This window comes from Budorcas taxicolor, chromosome 21, assembly GCF_023091745.1.
Source record: "Budorcas taxicolor isolate Tak-1 chromosome 21, Takin1.1, whole genome shotgun sequence".
Classification (NCBI taxonomy): Eukaryota; Metazoa; Chordata; class Mammalia; order Artiodactyla; family Bovidae; genus Budorcas; species Budorcas taxicolor.
Genome location: NC_068930.1, coordinates 73097874 through 73116152, shown reverse-complemented (window position 1 = coordinate 73116152; position 18279 = coordinate 73097874). Strand labels below are relative to the sequence as shown.

The following is an 18279-nucleotide window of genomic DNA, read 5'->3' as shown; positions in this document are numbered from 1 at the left end:
TCTCATCTCCCGTGGGGGCCGGTGGGGAAGGGGCCCCCAGTCAGGGATGTGGGACCCTCTGGAAGCTGGGGAGGGGGCTCGGTGGGGACTTGGTCCTGCAGTCCAGGAGGCTACAGGAGCCTCTCTCGGCCCTGGGAGAGAAGATGGGGGGGTGCCCAGCCCCCCGGGAATACCATAGCGGGGGACAGCCGGCTCGTGGGCTCCACGCCTCTCTGCACACAGAGTCACGTTTGTCTTACTGGGGCCGTGGTGCTGGAGGCCCTGCGGAGCCCTCAGCCGCGTCCCACGAGGCCCCCGTCTCATCCCCAGATACAACCTGGGAAGGAGCCGCCTCCCAAACTCAACGGAGCTGCCGGCGGCGGTCAGTTCCTTGCCGGCTGGGTGGCCCAGGGCCCTGTTCCTTGCCAGCTGGAGGCCGCTCTCGGGGCCCTGGCTCGGGCTTGGCTGACGGACAGCTCACAGCACCTTCCTGCATCCCACAGTGAGGGTCAGCCCCTGGCAAGAGCTGTGAGCCCCCCGTGCCACTAACCACCTATTCATCCCACCTGTCCCAAGTGAGGCGGCCCGTGCCCCCCATCCAGGCAGCGGAGCCGTCCACACAAGGGCCTGGGTCCAGGGTCCTCGGGGGCAGGCTCTGTCCCCCACACCCCAGAAGGAGCCCCCAGGCCTCTCGAGCCTCATAACGCTGGGTCTCCCGGGGGGCCGGGGGATTCTGCTTTGGCGCAGGCCCCCGTGGCTGGCCACCAGACGTACCACATGTGGGGCAGGCCTTGCCCTGGCTGTGGGCCCTCACTGCCTCCCCATCACAGCCTGGACCGCGGCCCAGCGGCCAGGGGAGCAGAGCGGTCTGGGGTTCCGCTGCTCCTGGGGAACAGCTGGGGTGGGGCGGCGGGGGGGCCCCGGGGGGCAGCAGCTCACACACAGACCAGCTCCCGGACCCGCTGGATGCCTGGGAGGCCCACATGGAGCCGCGGCACCCTCTCCCAACCCCAGTGGGTCTGGCGGGGTTTGGGGACCATCCTGGCAGGCAAGGACATTCAAATCCGAGCTGTCCGACAGCCGCCCCGCTGGCTCTCTCTGAGGTCGTGAGGACTCGGGGCCCAGGGGTGGCGGCTCAGGGTGGGCCTAGTGTCCACCCGATGGCCCCCTCAGCTGCCAGGCTCTCCTGGACACTGAACCAGCCCACAGCTCTAGCCCCAGGCAGTCTGGGGGCCTCTGCCTGGGCAGGTGGGCTCTGAAGCCAAGGTCAGAAACCAGGAGATGGTGAGCCGGGCTGAGACAGGCCTCTGACCCCCTCTCCTTGCTGAACCCATCCCCTGATGTGTCCCTGGGTTCCTGTGGGCCCGGGACTGGACACCGGCGAGAGTTAGGGGCTCCCACGGTAGACGCCTGGCCTTGCCTCGGTGTGGCCTCATAGACGAGGCTGAGCAGAAGCGGGCGCAGCCCCACAGCGGACACACACAAGAGACACAGAGGCACACGCGTTTTCTAGAGGCCCCACTTGTGGACAGGAATGGCGGCTCTGTGGGAGTCAGGGAGGGGCATCCCGGAGGGCTCCCTGGAGGAGGCGGGCGGGGGCTTCCAAGGGGCTAGATTTGGAAAGCAAGTGGTTTGTGTCCACCCTGCAGTGGACAGTCCCACCCCCGACCAGGGCTTGTGTGAGTGAAGCTGCTTGGAGTCCAGGCTGGGGGCCAGGCAAGGCAAGGAGGCCCCACCCTGCTGCCGGGAAGGGCTGAACCTCAGCCCTGCCAAACACAGTCCTGGCCCTGGGCCTGTCCATCCAGGCCCACAGCATAGCGGGAGCTCCAGTCTCGCTCGAAGAGCTGCCGCAGCTCCTCCTGCACGGTGCTCACCCCTGGCTGGGCGTCGGAGGCCCTCTGGCTGACCACCAGGCCCACACCCGAGGTGCTGCTGAAGTAATCTTCCGACCAGTTGGACGTGCCTGCGGGCAGCGGGCGCAGGAAGCTGGGGATGGGGCCACACGGGTCCCTCTGCTTCCCCGCCCATCCTGGTGGCCCCTATGGCCGCTGAGGAGTGCGGCCAGCTCTTCACCAGAGGGGTCTCACCCCTGCCCCCCGAAAACTCAGGGCTTGGGGAGCTCCGTGCGGGGATTCCCCACCTGCCCTGTGGGCCCAGCTGACCACCGGGCTGGCCGCCTCCATGGAGAGCCCTGAGCCCTTCCACATGCAGGCCCCCTGCCTGGGGACACGAGCCCTGTGCAGACTGGGATGGCCTCGCGTGGAGCCCTGGAGGGCGCGGGCCGCCGCCCGGCTCACCTATGTAGGCCTCCTTCTCTGTGACCATGAACTTGCTGTGGTTGACCCTGCTGAAGGGGATGTTGGAGTGGTTCCCCACGGGCACGATGAAGACTTTCTTGGGGGAACAGAGAGGGTGTGTTGGGGGCGGAGAGGCCACTGCCTGGCCCGGCCCAGGGGCGCATTCTTACCACATCCACGGACACGTTGGCCGCTGGGTTGCTGAGTGCCTGCAGGGACCGCAGGAAGGGGAACATCCTGGGGTCCGTGTTGAGCCAGCAGCTGACCAGCAGGCGCACATGCACCCCCCTGCTGAAGGCCGCCACCCGCAGGGCCGTGTCCAGCACCGGCCAGTAGCTGGGGGAGGGGCATGGCAGGGTCAGGGTCCTCGGGCCGGCGGGGCCCTGCCGGCCTGCCCCGACGGGGCCCCTACAGGTGAGAGGACAGGGCAGCCCGGCCCCCAGCCGGCCCACCTGGCGGGGTGTCTGAAGCGTGTGGTGGGGAAGTACTCCATCACCGAGGCGTAGAGGAACTCCCGGGCAGCCCCCATGACCGCCAGCAGCGCGTCCAGGTCGCGGGTGCGGCCGTGGGGGCAGAGAGCGGGCGGCGACGCCTGTGGGGCAGGGGGGGGGTCCCTGAGGGGCTTGGTTCTGAGCCGCACCCTACCACACACCCACCCTCCAGCCCCGGGAACCGGGAAGAAGGCAGGAGGCGTGCCCCGCAGGGCTGGGGCCCTGGGCTGGCCTGACCCTGGAGGAAGCTCCCTGGGGGGCTCGGCCGGACTCCCACATCTGGGGATGCATACCTGCCTCTGAGGCCAGGTCTCCACTGCAACTGAGCACTGGGGTAGCTGCCCATACCCCAGGGATGTTCCTGGCTGGTAGCTGTGGCCGCCTGCCCCCCAGTTCCCTCCCCTCTCCAGCGGAGGGACAGCATCACTGGGGCTCTGGTCCTACCCGCCCCCACCCTTCCTGCTCCTTGAGTCAGACCCCATCCATCGATGTGTGTGGAGGTTCCCAGGGCCACAGGGCCTCCCCCACCACCCAGGCTGCCTGTCTCCCATGGATGACAACGGCCGCATCCTCTGATGGGGTCACCCCAGGACCACAGCCCCGGACCTCGGACCTCGCAGATGCCGCGGCCTGCAGGGCAGGCCTGGGGTGGGCAGGACTTCTGGTGGGTGTGGCCGGCCAGAGAGCAGGGACTCAGAAGGGCCTCCAGGCCTGTCCGCCCTTACCGAGAAGTAGGCGGTGGTGGGCACCCCGTCAAAGTGATCCCGGAGCGGCTGGAAGCGGTTGATGTGAGAGGAGAAGTTCCGAGGCCAGGGCTTGGGGAGGACGGCCCTGGGCGTCCCTAGCGCCCAGTAGGTCTGGAAGGTCTTCTCCAGGTCCTGGGCCAGGCGGCTGCAGTTGTAGATGACGGCACCGAGCTCCTTTACCTGTGGGCAGCCGGGCAGTGCTGCGGGGTTGGGGGGGGGGGGGCCCTCTGTGGGGCTGGGCAGACCCCCCCCAGACGGGCCAAGGTTGCCCGGCAGGCGCGTGCCCCCACTGGGCGGCCAGTCTGCAGCAGCATCGTGGAATCCACGTGTGCAGGGGAGCTACAGGGAGGGGAGCCCAGCGGGTCCCTGCTCTTCTTAGACATTATGACCCGAGGGCAATACGTGTTCATTGCCGGAAAGCAACAGAAAGCATCAGCGCCCCAAGAAAACCAGCTCGTCTTCACTGCTAATCGGCTAGCGCTGCCAGCCTTTTGACTGATGGCTAAAGCGCTGCTTTTCCTGAAAGGGTTCCTGCTTGGTCCGCATGGCCCCTTGGACAAGGTGACCTGACCGTGTTTCCAGGCAGGTAAGTGACCTTCTACAGCAGTGCCTTTAGAGTCCTGTAACCCTCCAGTACTCTCGCTTGGAAAATTCCATGGATGGAGGAGCCTGGTGGGCTGCAGTCCATGGGGTCGACTGAGCGACTTCACTTTCACTTTTCACTTTCATGCATTGGAGAAGGAAATGGCAACCCATTCCAGTGTTCTTGCCTGGAGAATCCCAGGGACGGGGGAGCCTGGTGGGCTGCCATCTATGGGGTCGCACAGAGTCAGACACGACTGAAGGGACTCAGCAGCAGCAACCAGCCTCCGGGTGTTTCTACCGCAGGGGCGTCACAGATCTGCCTGCGTCCCCCAGGATGACTGCCCACACGGGGATGTCAGGGGTGCCAGGGCGGACGAGCTCCAGAGGGCCTCCCCTCCTGGGGCTTGGGGACTCACCTGTGTTAGGGACCGCCAGTCCATGTTGGCACTGCCCACGTAGACATGCCGCCCGTCCACCACCCAGAACTTGGAGTGCAAAACACCGCCAGTGAGCCTTCCCATGGGCACGCGTCGCACCTGGGCGCCTGACAAGGGTGCAGGGTGGTGGGTGAGCCCGCTTTGTGCTGAGCCCAGTTCCTTCCTCCTCACGGCAGTCCTCCTCATGGATGCTGTCCTCACCCCCACTTTACAGGTGGGAGAAGGAGGCGTTGGTCGGCCCGGGGTCCCCCCAGGCGGCCTGGCTCTGTGGGGTTTGTCCCTGTGGCCCCTGGCTCCCACCTGAGCCTCCACCTACAGCTCAGAGCAGCTGGACTCAGTTGGCCACAGAGGCCACCCTGCTCTGCCCCATGGGAAACGACAGGTCCGGCCCCTGGAGCCGGCCTCCGGGGAAGCCCCCTCGGAGGCGCTTGCAGCCCCGGGCCCCCAGCGCCCCCAGGCAGCACCAGAGCTCTTGCTGGCCCCTGGGCCCAGGACGGCAGGCTCCCACCTCGGCTTTCCAGGACCTGCAGGTCAGTGGAGTTCTTGGCTGGAGTCGGGTTGCTGGTGGCCACGGCCAGGGACACGTTTCTGTCCAGCAGCTGCTGCAGCTTTTGCAGGAGGGCCTCGCCCTGTGAGAGCAGGCCAGGGTGAGAGAGAGACCACCCTGTCCCAGTAGGAGGGCCCAGGTCTCCCCCGAGGCGGCCCCAACTGCCCACAGCTCAGTCAGACAGACGGGCAGCCTGCTGGCCTTGCTGTGTGCCTGGCCCTGGCACAGCCCGCGGGCTCCGGGTCAAGGGCGAGGGCCACACACCGGCTGGGAAGATGAGTCGTTGACCCCGATGTCGGGCCCTGTGAGGGACCAGTAGAAGGAGGCCACGTGGACGCTCTCTCGGGCGGCATCCAGCAGCTGCATCCAGGCCTGGGCCAGGGGCTGGGCAGCCGGGCTGCCTGCTGCGGACTGCAGGTCCTGGGGGATGCTCTCCACGAGGACGAGCCTGCAGAGGGGGCGCCGGGTGTGAGCGTAGGAGCGGCCGGCCAGCCTCGCGTCACCTGCTCCGTCCTGGTCAGCAAGCGGGAGACAGAGCCCAGGCCGAGGGGGCCGGGCTGGGTCGCAGGCTGGACAGGGCAGGGCGGGCCTGACACCAGGAGTGCCCCAGGGGGCCTGCCCAAGTGGGGAGTGGGTGCCAGTCCCCACCCCCACCCAAGCCCAGCGTGCTCCCCTTGGAGCTGTTGGGTCTGGGCTCCTGTGGGTGTGGAGGCCCTTGGAGTCACCAAGGCTGACCCAGAGGGAGGGGCTCAGTCAGGGGGTGTGCTGGGGGCTTCTGAGGTTCTAGGACCCTGGGCGGCGGGAGGGGCGGGCCCTGCGACTCTACCCCGGGCGGCAGGGCTGCGATGGCCACGGAGTCCTGGGTGACAGCCTGTGTTTCCTGCCAAGAACACTCCACATCCCACCCTTACGATCAGGGCCTCCCCCTCCCAGACCACTCCCCCTGCCTCCAGCCCACCCTCCCGGAAGCTGCCTCTTCCCAGGGGAGGGGAAGAAGGGCGGTGCTTGTCCCTCTGGGGAGGCCCAGGCTGGGATGGCAGGGGCGCCCGGGGCAGAGCCTCCTGGACTTGCCCGCCCGCTGCTGCCCCGCGGAGCCCATGGCTTGCTCACCGGCAGGAGTCCTTTTGCTGATGCTGCCGCCGGACCTCCCCTCCTGGAGGATCCCAGTGCACACGGGAGCCAAGGCCCCCAGGCCTGGCGGGCCCTTCCTCAAGGCAGCCCTGGCTCCAGGCGGAAGGGGAGGACCCCAGCCCCAGGAGGCAGGTGAGGGTCACGGCACCCAGGCACAGCAGCACGAGCGTCCCCCGTACCTGCAGCTGGAGGAAGACACCCCCGGGTTCCCAGGGGCCACGCTCTCCTGAGACAGCCCACCCCTGCTGCCAGGTGGGGCTGGCCAGGGCAAGCCTGAGGCCACGGCCTGGGGGCTGGCCGTGTTCCTGGGTCCTCCAGACAGGTGCCAGCAGCCCCTGGGTGGGGAGTCCTGGCCCCTTGTGGCTTCTTCTGCCCCTGCCGCTCTGGCCCGAGGGGCCTGTGTGGCGGCTCAGCCCTTCCTGCGGGCCCCCAGTCTCGCAGTGCTGACTGCCCTGTCCTGTGGGCCGCAAGGCGATGTGAAGCGGGGCCATGCCGGGGCCACCCATGTGCTCAGCAGCAGCCTCAGCCCCTGGGCGGGGTGACCGGCATCACCCGCAGCTCCGGGCCCGGGCACGGTGACCCCACGCTCCTGGGCAGCTGGGCACCAGGGAGGCCACCTTGCTGGGACCCTGCAGACCCCATTCCTGGCCCAGGTGGACCCTCACCCTGGCCTGAAGCTGTTGAGTCCGTCACCCAGCACTTGTGCGTGTGTGCGTGTGCATGTCTGTGCGCATGTGCATGTCTGTGTGTGTGCATGTGTGTCCTGTGTGTGTCTGTGTCTGTGTGTGTGCATGTCTCTCTGTGTGCATGTCTGTGTGCGTGTGTCCTGTGTGTGTGTGTGCGTGTCTGTGTGTGCGTGTGCGTGGTGTGTGCATGTCTGTCTGTGTGTGTGCGTGTCTGTGTGCCTGTGTGTGTGCGTGTCTGTGTGCCTCTGTGTGTGTGTGTCCTGTGTGTGTGCATGTCTGTGTGTGTGCGTGTGTGTCCTGTGTGTGTCTGTGTCTGTGTGTGTGCATGTCTCTCTGTGTGTGCGTGTCTGTGTGCGTGTGTCCTGTGTGTGCGTGTCTGTGTGCATGTGTGTCCTGTGTGTGTGTGTGTATCCAGTGTGTGTCCTGTGTGTGTGCGTGTCTGTGTGCCTGTGCGTGTGTGTATCCTGTGTGCATCCTGTGTGTGTGCACGTGTGTGCATGTATGTGCATGTCTGTGTGCATGTGCGTGTGCGTGTGTGTCTGTGTGCCTGTGCGTGTGTCCCGTATGTGTGTGCATGTGCGTGTGTGTCTGTGTGTGTGTCCCGTGTGTGTGCATGTGTGTGCATGTGTGTGCGTCTGTGTGCATGTTCGTGTGTGTCTGTGTGCCTGTGCCTGTCTGTGTGCATGTGCATGTGTGTCTGTGTGCCTGTGCGTGTCTGTGTGCATGTGTGTGTCCTGTGTGTGTGCATGTGTGTGCATGTGTGTGCGTGTCTGTGTGCATGTGCGTGTGTGTCTGTGTGCCTGTGCGTGTCTGTGTGTGTGTGTCCTGTGTATGTGTGCATGTGTGTGCGTGTCTGTGTGCATGTGCATGTGTCCCGTGTGTGCATGTGTGTGTGTGTGCCTGTGCATGTCTGTGTGCATGTGTGTGTGTGTCCTGTGTGTGTGCATGTCTGTGCGTGTCTGTGTGCATGTGCGTGTGTGTCCTGTGTGTGCCCGGGCCGCATATGACCTGCCGGTTTCCCTCTCAGAGCCCCCCACAGCCATGTGGGCGTCTGAATCTCAGTTCCTCGTTTCAACCACAGCGCGTCTGCTGCCATTTCTGCTTTCAGGCTGGGTCCTCTCGATGCTGGTTCATAAATAGCTGCTTCCCTTCCCGGGCTGGGCCCCCATCCTGGCCCTGTGCTGGCCCCTCCTGGGAGCTGGGCAGTGACCCTGGTCCTGGGTGGAGGCCGGGCACAGAAGAGACAGCTGTTTTTCTGGGGGCCGGGGGCTGGGGGCTGAGTCAGGACCCCTTGATGCTGGCGGGGGTCTCTCTCCGCCCCAGAACTCTGCAGCCAGCTGGGGACGCAGGTCTTGTCCCCTCAGAGTGGTCACTCTCGCAAGGAGCTGGAAGCCAGGCAGACTGGATCCCGTTGGAGTTGTTCCCCTCCTCAGAGCAGCCTCAAATGCCACCCTGAGTGGGATGCTCCCCAGCTCTGAGCTGAGGCTGCCCTCCCTGGAGTGCGGGGCGTGGTCCATGCACAGAGACGTGTTTGCCTCAACCCCACTCCCCTGCACCCACCACCAGCCAACTTCTGAGGCTTCCATGAGGGGCGGGTGCAGCCCTCCCTCCTGGCCTTGACGGTGAGTGGCCACTGCCGCCTGGGGCCTGGGGCTGGGGTCACGCTGCCTGCCTGTGAACACAGCTCAGCTGGGCACTGGGGCCCAGGGAGCCAGGCTGTTGCACAGGCCCCAGGCTCTGGGGGTATCCTCCCGCTGGGCCCCAAGCCCGCCTCCATGGGGGAGGGGCAGCCATGGGAGCTGGGCCTGGGGGGTGGGGGGCCCCGGAATGAGAGAAGGGGCTCAGAGCCCGAGGCCTGGCACTCCTCCCCACCAGGAGTCCCTACACCCTGAAGAGGGAAGCTTGAGGGGCCTGCCACTCCCCTCCTCGCCCCAGGGAGGGCTCCCCAGACCCTTCACTGATGCTCAAGAGAGGCTACCGGGGTGCAGCCCTGCGCGAGTTCCTGAGCCAGGCTCACGAAAAGGTGGGAGTGCCCTGCCCCCACAGCCCCACCTGGGGGGCCGCCCAGCTGAGACACCTTCCCGGTCACCCACCCCCTTGTGAACTATAAGGGCCTGAGGAGGCCTGCCATCCAGGGGGCTCTGGGCAGCTCGACCCTGAGGACCCCGTGTGTCCAGGGGTGGGACTGGCTGTTGGGAGAGGGTGGCCTAGCAGCGCTGGCATCGCAAGCCTGTGTTGGGCTGGGAGACCCCAGGGGGCAGCTCTGTGCTCCCCCCGCCCTGTGGTGGGCAGGTCCCAGCTGAAAGGGTGGGACCGGCTGCCCTGCAGGGCCTGGGGGGCAGCTGCCCACCCCAGGCTGAGCTCGCCGGGAGGCCCCAGGCCCTGTGGTCCTGGCTGCAGAAACCAGTGGAGGAAAGGACGACCAACTGGAGCTTCGTGGCCCTTTGGGCCCAGGGCAGCTGGCAGCACCGGTCAGGAGGCAGTGGACCGAAGCCCCCTTCTCAGGGCCCTTGGTCCGGCCCTCCCATCCGGCCTCGCTGGCTCTTACCTCCGAGGGTCCCGCCTTGGCATTCATCTTGGCTTCACCACAGACGCAGGCCCTCAGCTTGCAGGCTATTACCGCGATCACCTCCCACCTGCCTCCTCTCTGCAGCCTGCTGTTTCCCCTTCTGGCCACTTCCTCTTCGTCCTCCGCACCTCCCTCTGCACCCTTGACAGACATCTGGAGCCGGGTGAGCTGGCTAGAGGGTGGGGCTGAGAACTTTCACGGCCAGAGAAAACCCCTCCCCACCCCCATCCCCAAGTCACAGGCCGGTGCATCCGAGTTAGGTTTGGTGCAAACCGTGTGGCACTAGTGTTTCGCCGGCTAATGCCGGAGACTTGAGAGACGTGGGTTCGATCCCCAAGTCGGGAAGATCTCGTGGAGGAGGGAATGGCAGCCCACTCCAGTCTTCTTGCCTGGAGGATCCCATGGGCAGAGGAGTCTGGCGGGCTGCAGCCCACGAGTCGCACAGACTTGGGCACGACTGAAGTGACTTAGCTTGTACGCAAGCATCAAGACTCGAAGAGCCAGGGCTGGAGCAGCGTTGCCTCCCCGTAACACTGGCCGCCTAGGGATGGCATTGGCTCTGCAGCCACTGGGAGCCAGGCCCCTCCAACTCTCAGTTCCCAACCCCTGGGCTTAACTGGCAGCCTCATGGCCTCACAATGACTGCCGGAGCTCAGTCATTGCCTCCTGTTCCTAGCAGAGCAGAATATAAGGGCAGACATCCTGGAAGACATCCTGAAAGTCTCACAGGGCACATGTCTCGTGATTCAGAACTTAGTCACGTGGCTGCATCGAGCTGCAAGGGAGTCTGGGAAATGGAGGCAGCTGGGACCGCCATCCTGGAGAATGCAGGTCGGCCACTCACTGGGCTGTCTGAAAAGGCAGGCTGGCTATAGTTTGCTCAGCCTGGGTTCCCAGCGCGGGTCTCTGCCTCCCTAGCCCCACCCCCGTCCCATCTGCCTGGGACTCTCTGAGGACAGGACCCTTTCCCACTCCTTCATTCAAAGTCCTCTTTGGATGAGGTCTGGGTGTGTGCCCAGGCCCTGCCTGTGAGACCCCAGCAGGACAGGGCTGCAGGGGCCCTGTCCAGGGTGCTGACCTTCGTGTGGCCATGGACAGGGTATCGGTTCCCCAGCAGAGTCCTGGGGCCGGCGTGAGTGCGCTGAGAGGTGAAAGAAGATGCCACTGGCTACCCCCAGGCCCCTGCACCTTCTTCCAGACACCCTGTCCCAGTTCAGCCTGGGGGTCTGCCCTCCTCTCCAGACCACAGCCGAGGTGGCCTCTGCTCCCGGGTAGGGTCACTGGATACCTGAGTCTACTGGCCCGTTTTCCTTCATTAACATCTTCACTTTCCAAGACGGTGCTGGGTATTTTCAGAAGAGTGTCCCACCGTGCTCTGCGGTCTTTGCATCCGGAGACACGGAGCAGCGTCCGGCGTGGCTGCGGCCCTCCGGCCCCTGGCCATGGAGCATGCTGGCAGGTCACGGGCTCTCCTCCTCTGTGAAGCCCTGCTTGTATTTTTGCTGCTTTCAGTGGAGATTTGTTGACTTTCTCTCATAGGTTTGAAGGGCTCTTGCCGTACTTTCCAAGTATCAGTTTTCTAAGTGTAGCAGCATCTTCTCTTACTCCGCTGCTTCATTAGACTTTTTCTCTGCGGAAAGTCTCAGACACGCAGACCAGAGGCGAGAGCATAACGAACAGCCACTACAGGCAGCTTAGCCTCCACAGCTGCCGACACGCACCGCCTCTGCTTCAGGAAGGAATTTTCATTTCATTTACTTATTTATTTTAGTTTTCATCTGAGGCTGCGCAGGGTCTTTCTCCAGCTGCAGCAAGTGGGGCCCCCCTCTCGCTGCAGCTCATGGCTCCGCCTCACCGTGGCCTGTCTTCTTGTGGAGCAGGGGCTCTAAGGTGCGCGGACTTTGGCAGTCTCAGCCTGGGCTCTGGAGCAGTCTCAGGAGCTGTGGCACATGGGCTGAGTTGCCCCATGGCACGTGGGATCCTCCCAGGGATCAAACCCGTGTCTCCTGCACGGCAGGCAGATTCTTTACCACTGAGCCACCAGGGAAGCCCCCAGAAAGGAATTTTAAATTGAAGAGGAATTATACAACACAGGGGCTATAGCCAAATTTTTTATAAAAACAACAAGTGGAGTATAACCCTTAAATGTTGTGAATCACTCTATTGTTCACCTGCAACTTATATAATGAAGTGAAAGTCGTTCAGTTGAGTCCGACTCTTTGCGACCTCATGGACTATACAGTCCATGGAATTCTCCAGGCCAGAATACTGGAGTGGGGAGCCTTTCCCTTCTCCAGGGGATCTTCCCAACCCAGGGATTGAACCCAGGTCTCCCGTATTGCAGGCAGATTCTTTACCAGCTGAGCTATCAGGGAAGCCCACAACTTATATAATAATGTATTATAAATCAACTATACTTCAATAAAAATAAATGAACAGAGGACATGGGGAACATTTCAGTTCTGAATACTTCAGTGTGCCTTTCTAAATAAACAAATTTCCTACAGGATCACTCCTAACAAAGTCAACAATTCCTTAACCTTATCAACTTCATGGTTCATTCTTATCTTCATCCGTCCCGGCTGCTGTGACAGACTGAGGGGCTTAGACAGATCTGGGGGCTGAAAGTCCAACGTCAAGGTGCCGGCCGCTGGGGTGTCTGGTTCCGCTGCTTCATGCTGCATGGCTGGACCTTCTCATTGCCTTCCTCCCTCCTGGTGGGGGGGCCAGGGAGCTCCCTGGGGTTTCTTTGTGAGGGCACTAATCTCATTCCCAGGGGCTCCAGCCTCATGACCTAATCACCTCCCCACGGCCCCACTTCCTAATAGCATCACACTGGGGGTTGGGTTTTAAAGATAGGAATTTGGGGGTCACTAGACATCAGCCTATAGTGATGTTAAAACTTCCACCAACTTTCACTAATTGCCACCAAGTTTTCATTCATAGCTGATTTGTTATTGCTTCCAGTTGAGGTCCCCACGTTGAGTTTGGTTTTTATGTCTCTTAAATCACTTCCTCACGCTCACCCCCCGAGACAAGCTTCCCACCGCCTCCCCTTCCGCTCATGGGGTGTCTGTTCCTCTTGCCCGGGCTCCTGGATTGAGAAGTGAGCTGTAAAGCCTGGTTACGACAGGGGTAGAATGAAGGGACAACATGGGTGATTAAATAGTTACTCCCACTGGGGAAGTGTTAACAGAAAAGTTGAGAGACCCCTGTAAGTTAATGATAACCGAGAAAGCCGGGTTGCTTAACCACAAAACCAAGCAGGCTGGCTTAGCAACATAACCATTCAGCAGAAGCCCGGGACCTGCCCTCACACAATAAAACAAGGTGGCATGAGGCCCACATCCTGCCAGGGAGCTCAGTAAGTTAATGAGCCCTAGGACGTGCTCTCTCCACCCATGAAAACTGGTAATTTGTGGACCTAGCTTGACCATGTAGGGACAGAAAATTCCCCTGCTCAACCTGGAGGCAGAGCCGATAATGGAAGCATGATGTCTAGTCGAAAAAGACAAAGCCGGTCTTCTCCCCTCCCCGCTCTTCCTTTGATTATAAAACTGTAGCCCAGCAGCGCTCTGGCCCAGCACTTCTTGCCCTCCTGCTCATCAGCCGCAGAAGTGTCCCGTTCAGTAAGTTACTTCTCATCTACCACATCCAGTCTCAGACGGATGGAGCCCCAGGGAGGATGCCAGCAGGAGGCGCTGTGTGACGCACGCCCCGGAGCTCGGGTCCCCCGTGGGGTCCAGCTCCCACACTGTCAGAGACACAAAGCCTGGTGGTTATCAGACGACTCCCTTCCTCGCACTTGGTGAGCAACCTGAGGGTAAATGAACACTTGGGTGCCCCGCAATCCTCCCATGCTTCAGCTTGTGGCAAACGGCTTCAGACCCTTTGGTCTTCTGATCCTATTATCCTCTACATAATCCCTGCCAGTCTTCAGTGAGGAAGTTCCTATCGATCATCCCCACCTCATATGTAACATTACAAGGTCGTCTTTTTTTCCTTTAATTGGTTTCCCCCACTTTTGTTGTTTTTTTTCAGTCACTCAGTCATGTCTGACTCTTTGCAACCCCGTGTGCAACAGCGCTCCAGGCTTCACCATCTCCCAGAGCTGGCTCAAACCCATGTCCCTCGAGTCGATGATGCCATCCAGCCGTCTCATCCTCTGTCGTCCCCTTCTCCTCTCTTCACTCTTCCCCAGCATCAGGGTCTTTTCCAATGAGTCAGCTCTTCGCATCAGATGGCCAAAGTATTAGAGGCTTCAGCTTCAGCATCAGTCCTTCCAGTGAATATTCAGGATTGATTTCCTTTAGGATGGACTGGTTGGATCTCCTTGCAGTACAAGAGACTCTCAAGAGTCTTCTCCAACACCACAGTTCAAAAGCATCAATTCTTCGGCGCTCAGCTTTCTTTGTGGTCCAGCTCTCACATCCATACGTGACCACTGGGAAAACCATAGCTTTGGCTATTCGGACCTTTGTCAGCAAAGTAATGTCTCTGCTTTTTAATACATTGTCTAGGTTTTGTCATAGATTTTCTTCCAAGAAGCAAGCGCCTTTTAATTTTATGGCTGCAGTCACCTTTCAATTGAAGTGTGGTTGACTTTCAATGTTGCATTAATTTTAGGTGTAAGACATAGTGATTCAACAAGTTTATAGATTACACTCATATAAAGTTATTACAATGTAACATAATTCTCTGTGCAGTATATAACATCCCTATAACTTATTCATTTTATTATATTTCTACTAAAATATTTATTCCTTTGGCTGTGCCGGGTCTTAGTTGCAGCACGTGAGCTTCTGGTTGCAGCTTGTGGGATCCAGGTCTCTGACCAGGGACTCAACCTGGGCTCCCTGTACTGGGAGCGCCGAGTCTGAACTACTGGGCCACCAGGCAGTCTCATAACCGACTCATTCTATACCTAGCAGTTCGCAGCTCCCTGGGGCAAGGAAGGCGTGCCCCAGAGGGCACACAGGAGGTACCCAGCCAGTCACGGGCAGGGAGTGAACTGTGAGGAAGAGCCGTGGCGGCGGCTCTGCAGGAAGGAGGGGCAAAGTAGAGCCGGCAGGTTCAGGCCAGTCGTGTCTGCAAGGGCCCAGCCCCGGAAGCGGGTCATGTGAGCGAGCTGAGTGTGTCCTTTGAAGCCGTGTGAGGGTCCCAGGTACCCACAGGTGAGTCTTCCTTTGCTCAGAGATGGCTGATAGGCCCTCAGGGGGATGATAAAGCATCAACTCACAGACAGCAAAGCGTGGCTAACACCCTCCCCGGGCTGTTAGACCCCGTTCTCTAGCACACCGGCCCAACAGTGCTCGCCTGAGCTCGCCTCTCCGCGGGTCTGTGGGTGCCTGCAGGACGGGGTGCCGTGTTCCTCCTTATGCGTGTCTGTCCCATTTTCCTCCATCATCCATATATACCAGGCAGGGCCTGAGACTTTCTGTCTGACTCCCTTTGCACAAGAGAATTTGAGGTTTCTTTTTTTTTTCCATCCAAAGCTGGGGCAGAGACAGACAGGTTTCTTCAACTTTAAGACAGATGGATTTCTGCCTCTGTAGCCTGACACGTAGCATGTAGCCCCTACAGAGGGACCAGCTTTGCACGCCCCCGCCCCACTTGGGTGGGCCAGGGCCTCTGCCAGAGGCCATCAAACCTTGGGCCAAGTCCAGCTGAGTCTGTTCCTTGGCGTTCAGCAAAACATTTCCGTTGTCCTTGATCCAACCTCTTGGCTTCCACTTTCTTAATCCACCAAGTAGCTGAAAGAAACGCTCCCGTATCGTCCTATCCTTCTGTGCATGCCCAGTCGCCTCAGTCGTGTCTGACTCTTTGCAGCCCCATGGACTTAGCCGGCCAGGCACCTCTGTCCGTGAGATTCTCCAGGCAAGAATACTGGAGTGGGCTGCCGTGCCCTCCTCCAGGGCACCTTCCTGACCCAGAGATCACAGCTGTGTCTCTCGCACCTCCTGCGTCGGCAGGCAGGCTCTTCGCCTCTAGCGCCACCTGGGAAGCCCCCCAGCCTCCTGTGGCTCCCTTCAATGCTTCACCCAGTGCTTGACTTCAGAGTCTAGAATTCATCGACCCCTCCCCCTTTCTGAACGAGAAAATGAGACTGGGGTTTTTTTCTTCCAACTATTTCTTCAAGGATTCCATTTTACTTATTCTCTAGTATCTTAGTTTCATCTTTCTGAGGGTAATCCTTCACAATCACTATAACTTCTTAGCTCTCAACAATTACTCAGAGTTACTGCATGCTTGTCCGTTTATTTACTGTCTTTTCTCGTATGCCGCGGCTTCCTCCTGAGCTGTTTTTTCTTCCTGAAATTACCCTTGAAGGATTCTCGCGCTGCGGCTATAAGAGTGGTAAACCCTCGAGCTTTATCCTCAGAAATCGCCGCTTTCTCTCTCACTCGCAAGGGATAGTTTCTCTGGGTACAAAACTGTTGGCTGACAATTCTTTTCTTTCAATAGTTTGAATATGTTGACTTTAATTTTTTTAATATATACATATATCTTCTACTGACTGGGCCCCCGTTGCTTCAAGGGCTTTCTCTAGTCATGGAGAGCAGGGGGCTTCTCTCCAGCTGTGGCGCTCAGACTTCTCACGACTTTTCCCGTGGGGCACAGGCTCTAGGCCCACGGGCTTCAGTCGTTGCCGCACGTGGCTTCAGTATTTGTGGCCCACAGGCTTAGCTGCCCCATGGAATGTGGAAGCGTCCCTGACCAGGAGTCAGACCTGTGTCCCCTGCGCTGGAAGGCAGACTCTTAGCCACTAGACCAGCGGGAAAGTCGCCAAAGGTTACTCATATACATCGTTCCTGGGACCTGTGAGAATTTATGCCTCTGATTATTTCTTGAAAGTTCTCAGCTACTGTCTCTTTGAATATCCCTGCTATGCACTGTCTTTATCCTCACACTGGAACTCAGATTAACTGTGCATGGAGCCTTTGCTCTGCAGCTTCCTTGCCTCGCCACCTCCTGCTCCGTCTACAGGGAAGCTTTCTGCTTCCGCGTCTGGCCGATTTCCAGGCATCAACCTTCCCACTACTGTTTGTTTCTGCAGCTCTGTTCATCTGCTGGTCAACTTTCCCCAAGGTCTGTTTCTTACTGCAGACTTTATCCCCCTCTCACCCAGAAACTGGGAACAGACAGGCCTCCCTGCCCTGTCACTGGGGCTATGGGGAGTTTTTCTGGCCCCTTTCTCTCTATGTACAAACTTTTGAACACCCAGCTCTGAACAGGATTCTTAATATCAACTCTCCTCTTACCAGGCACAAGCCTTATCTTCTGACGCTGTACGGACAGAAAACATCACCTGCCTCGACATTAGGGGTTTATGGACCGTCACGGCCCGCGGAAGTGGCGCTCTACGCGTTTCTTTATCCATTCCGCACCTCGTTTCCCACATACCTTCTGGTGCACTGGGGCTTCCCTTTCTGTCTTCTTATCTCAGCATTGTGTCTAATTTTCATTTTATTTTCAGCAGCACTTGTGGGCTTCCCAGTTGGTAGAGATGAAGCTGTGAGGCAGAGGCGGAGCAGTTGGGCGAGGGTGGCTGCAAAGATCCAGCGTGGACAGGCTGGGTCTGGGCAGACTCACAAAACTAGCAGGGGGAGGGGCACCAGCCTCAGGCCTGCCCGGGACACCAGGGCTTGTAGGGTCAAGGTCCACAGGAGCAGGGGGAGCTGGAGCGCTGGCACTCTGTGCGTTTCCCTCCTGGGGTATTTGTTGACTCTCAGGCTGCACAGGGCTCAGAGGCTGAGCATGGCGTGGATGAAAAGTTGAACCAAGCACAATCGTATTATGGTTCCAGGAAGACAAAACTGCGTTCAGGATCTTTGTCAGAGGAGGAGAAAGCTGGTCCGCTCCCCTGACTGTCCACCGGGACCCCAGGAGGGCTGAGCCCAGAACCAGGCAGGCGGGAGGTGGAGCAGCCTGAGCGCGTCTCAAGCCAGCTTCAGGCCAGCTCAGTCCCTCCAGCGGAGGATGGGGGACCCTCACCGAAGACACATAGCGTCGCCTAGAGACTGCAAGAAGGAAACGGCAGCCCGCTCCAGTGCTCTTGCCTGGAGAATCCCAGGGACGGGGGAGCCTGGTGGGCTGCCGTCTATGGGGTTGCGCAGAGTCGGACACGACTGAAGCGACGTAGCAGCAGCAGCAGCAGCAGCCGAGACTGCACTTTCCTCAAAAAAAATCTTGAAGTGAACGAAACGAGTTCGCCCGCGCCGGGTCTGTGTTGCGGGGCACAGGTTCTTTGCGGCCGCACGAGGGCGCTCTCTAGCTGCGGAGCGGGCCCTCCCGCCAGGTGCGGCGCGCGGGCTTCTCGCGGCGGCGGGTTCTCGGTCGCGGAGCGCAGGCCCCAGGGCGCCTGGGCGGCAGTAGCTGCGCACCCCGGGGTCCGTGGCCCCGCTGCGCGTGGCATCTTCCCGGACCGGGGGTCAAATCAGTGTCCCCCGCATTGGCAGGCGGATTCTCAGCACTGGACCGCCAGCGAAGTCCCTGTTTACTTTTATTTATACATTTGCCTGGCTGAACTGATTCTTAGTTGAGCGGTGGCATGTGAACCCTCAGTTGCCGCGTGTGGGATGTAGTTCCCCAACCAGGGATCCAACCTGCATGAGGACCATGGAGCCACTTGACCACAAGGGAAGTCCTGCACTGTTTCCACTCACAGTATCTGTCACTTGATTCCATTGTTTTACTTCACTTTTTTAAGTCAAGAGTCACCAGGCACATCAAGAAACAGAACCAAGCACCAAAGCAGGGGATCCAGGTTCTGAAGCTACTGGATACAACCTCTGTGTTCAATACGACTCA

The 18279-nt window shown here is 60.2% G+C and overlaps 1 protein-coding gene across 1 annotated transcript; it reads right to left on the bottom strand.

Moving 5' to 3' along the window:
* Positions 1-1739: 1739 nt before the first annotated feature.
* On the bottom strand, positions 1740-9621 carry PLD4 (phospholipase D family member 4). Its single transcript, XM_052659996.1, has 10 exons — positions 9448-9621; positions 6193-6398; positions 5347-5530; positions 5044-5164; positions 4515-4642; positions 3493-3693; positions 2729-2868; positions 2447-2612; positions 2277-2373; positions 1740-1942 (listed from the first exon to the last, which is right to left on the bottom strand). The coding sequence occupies exons 1-10, from the start codon at positions 9619-9621 to the stop codon at positions 1740-1742; spliced, it is 1620 nt and encodes a 539-aa protein (XP_052515956.1).
* Between the last annotated feature and the right edge of the window lie 8658 nt (positions 9622-18279).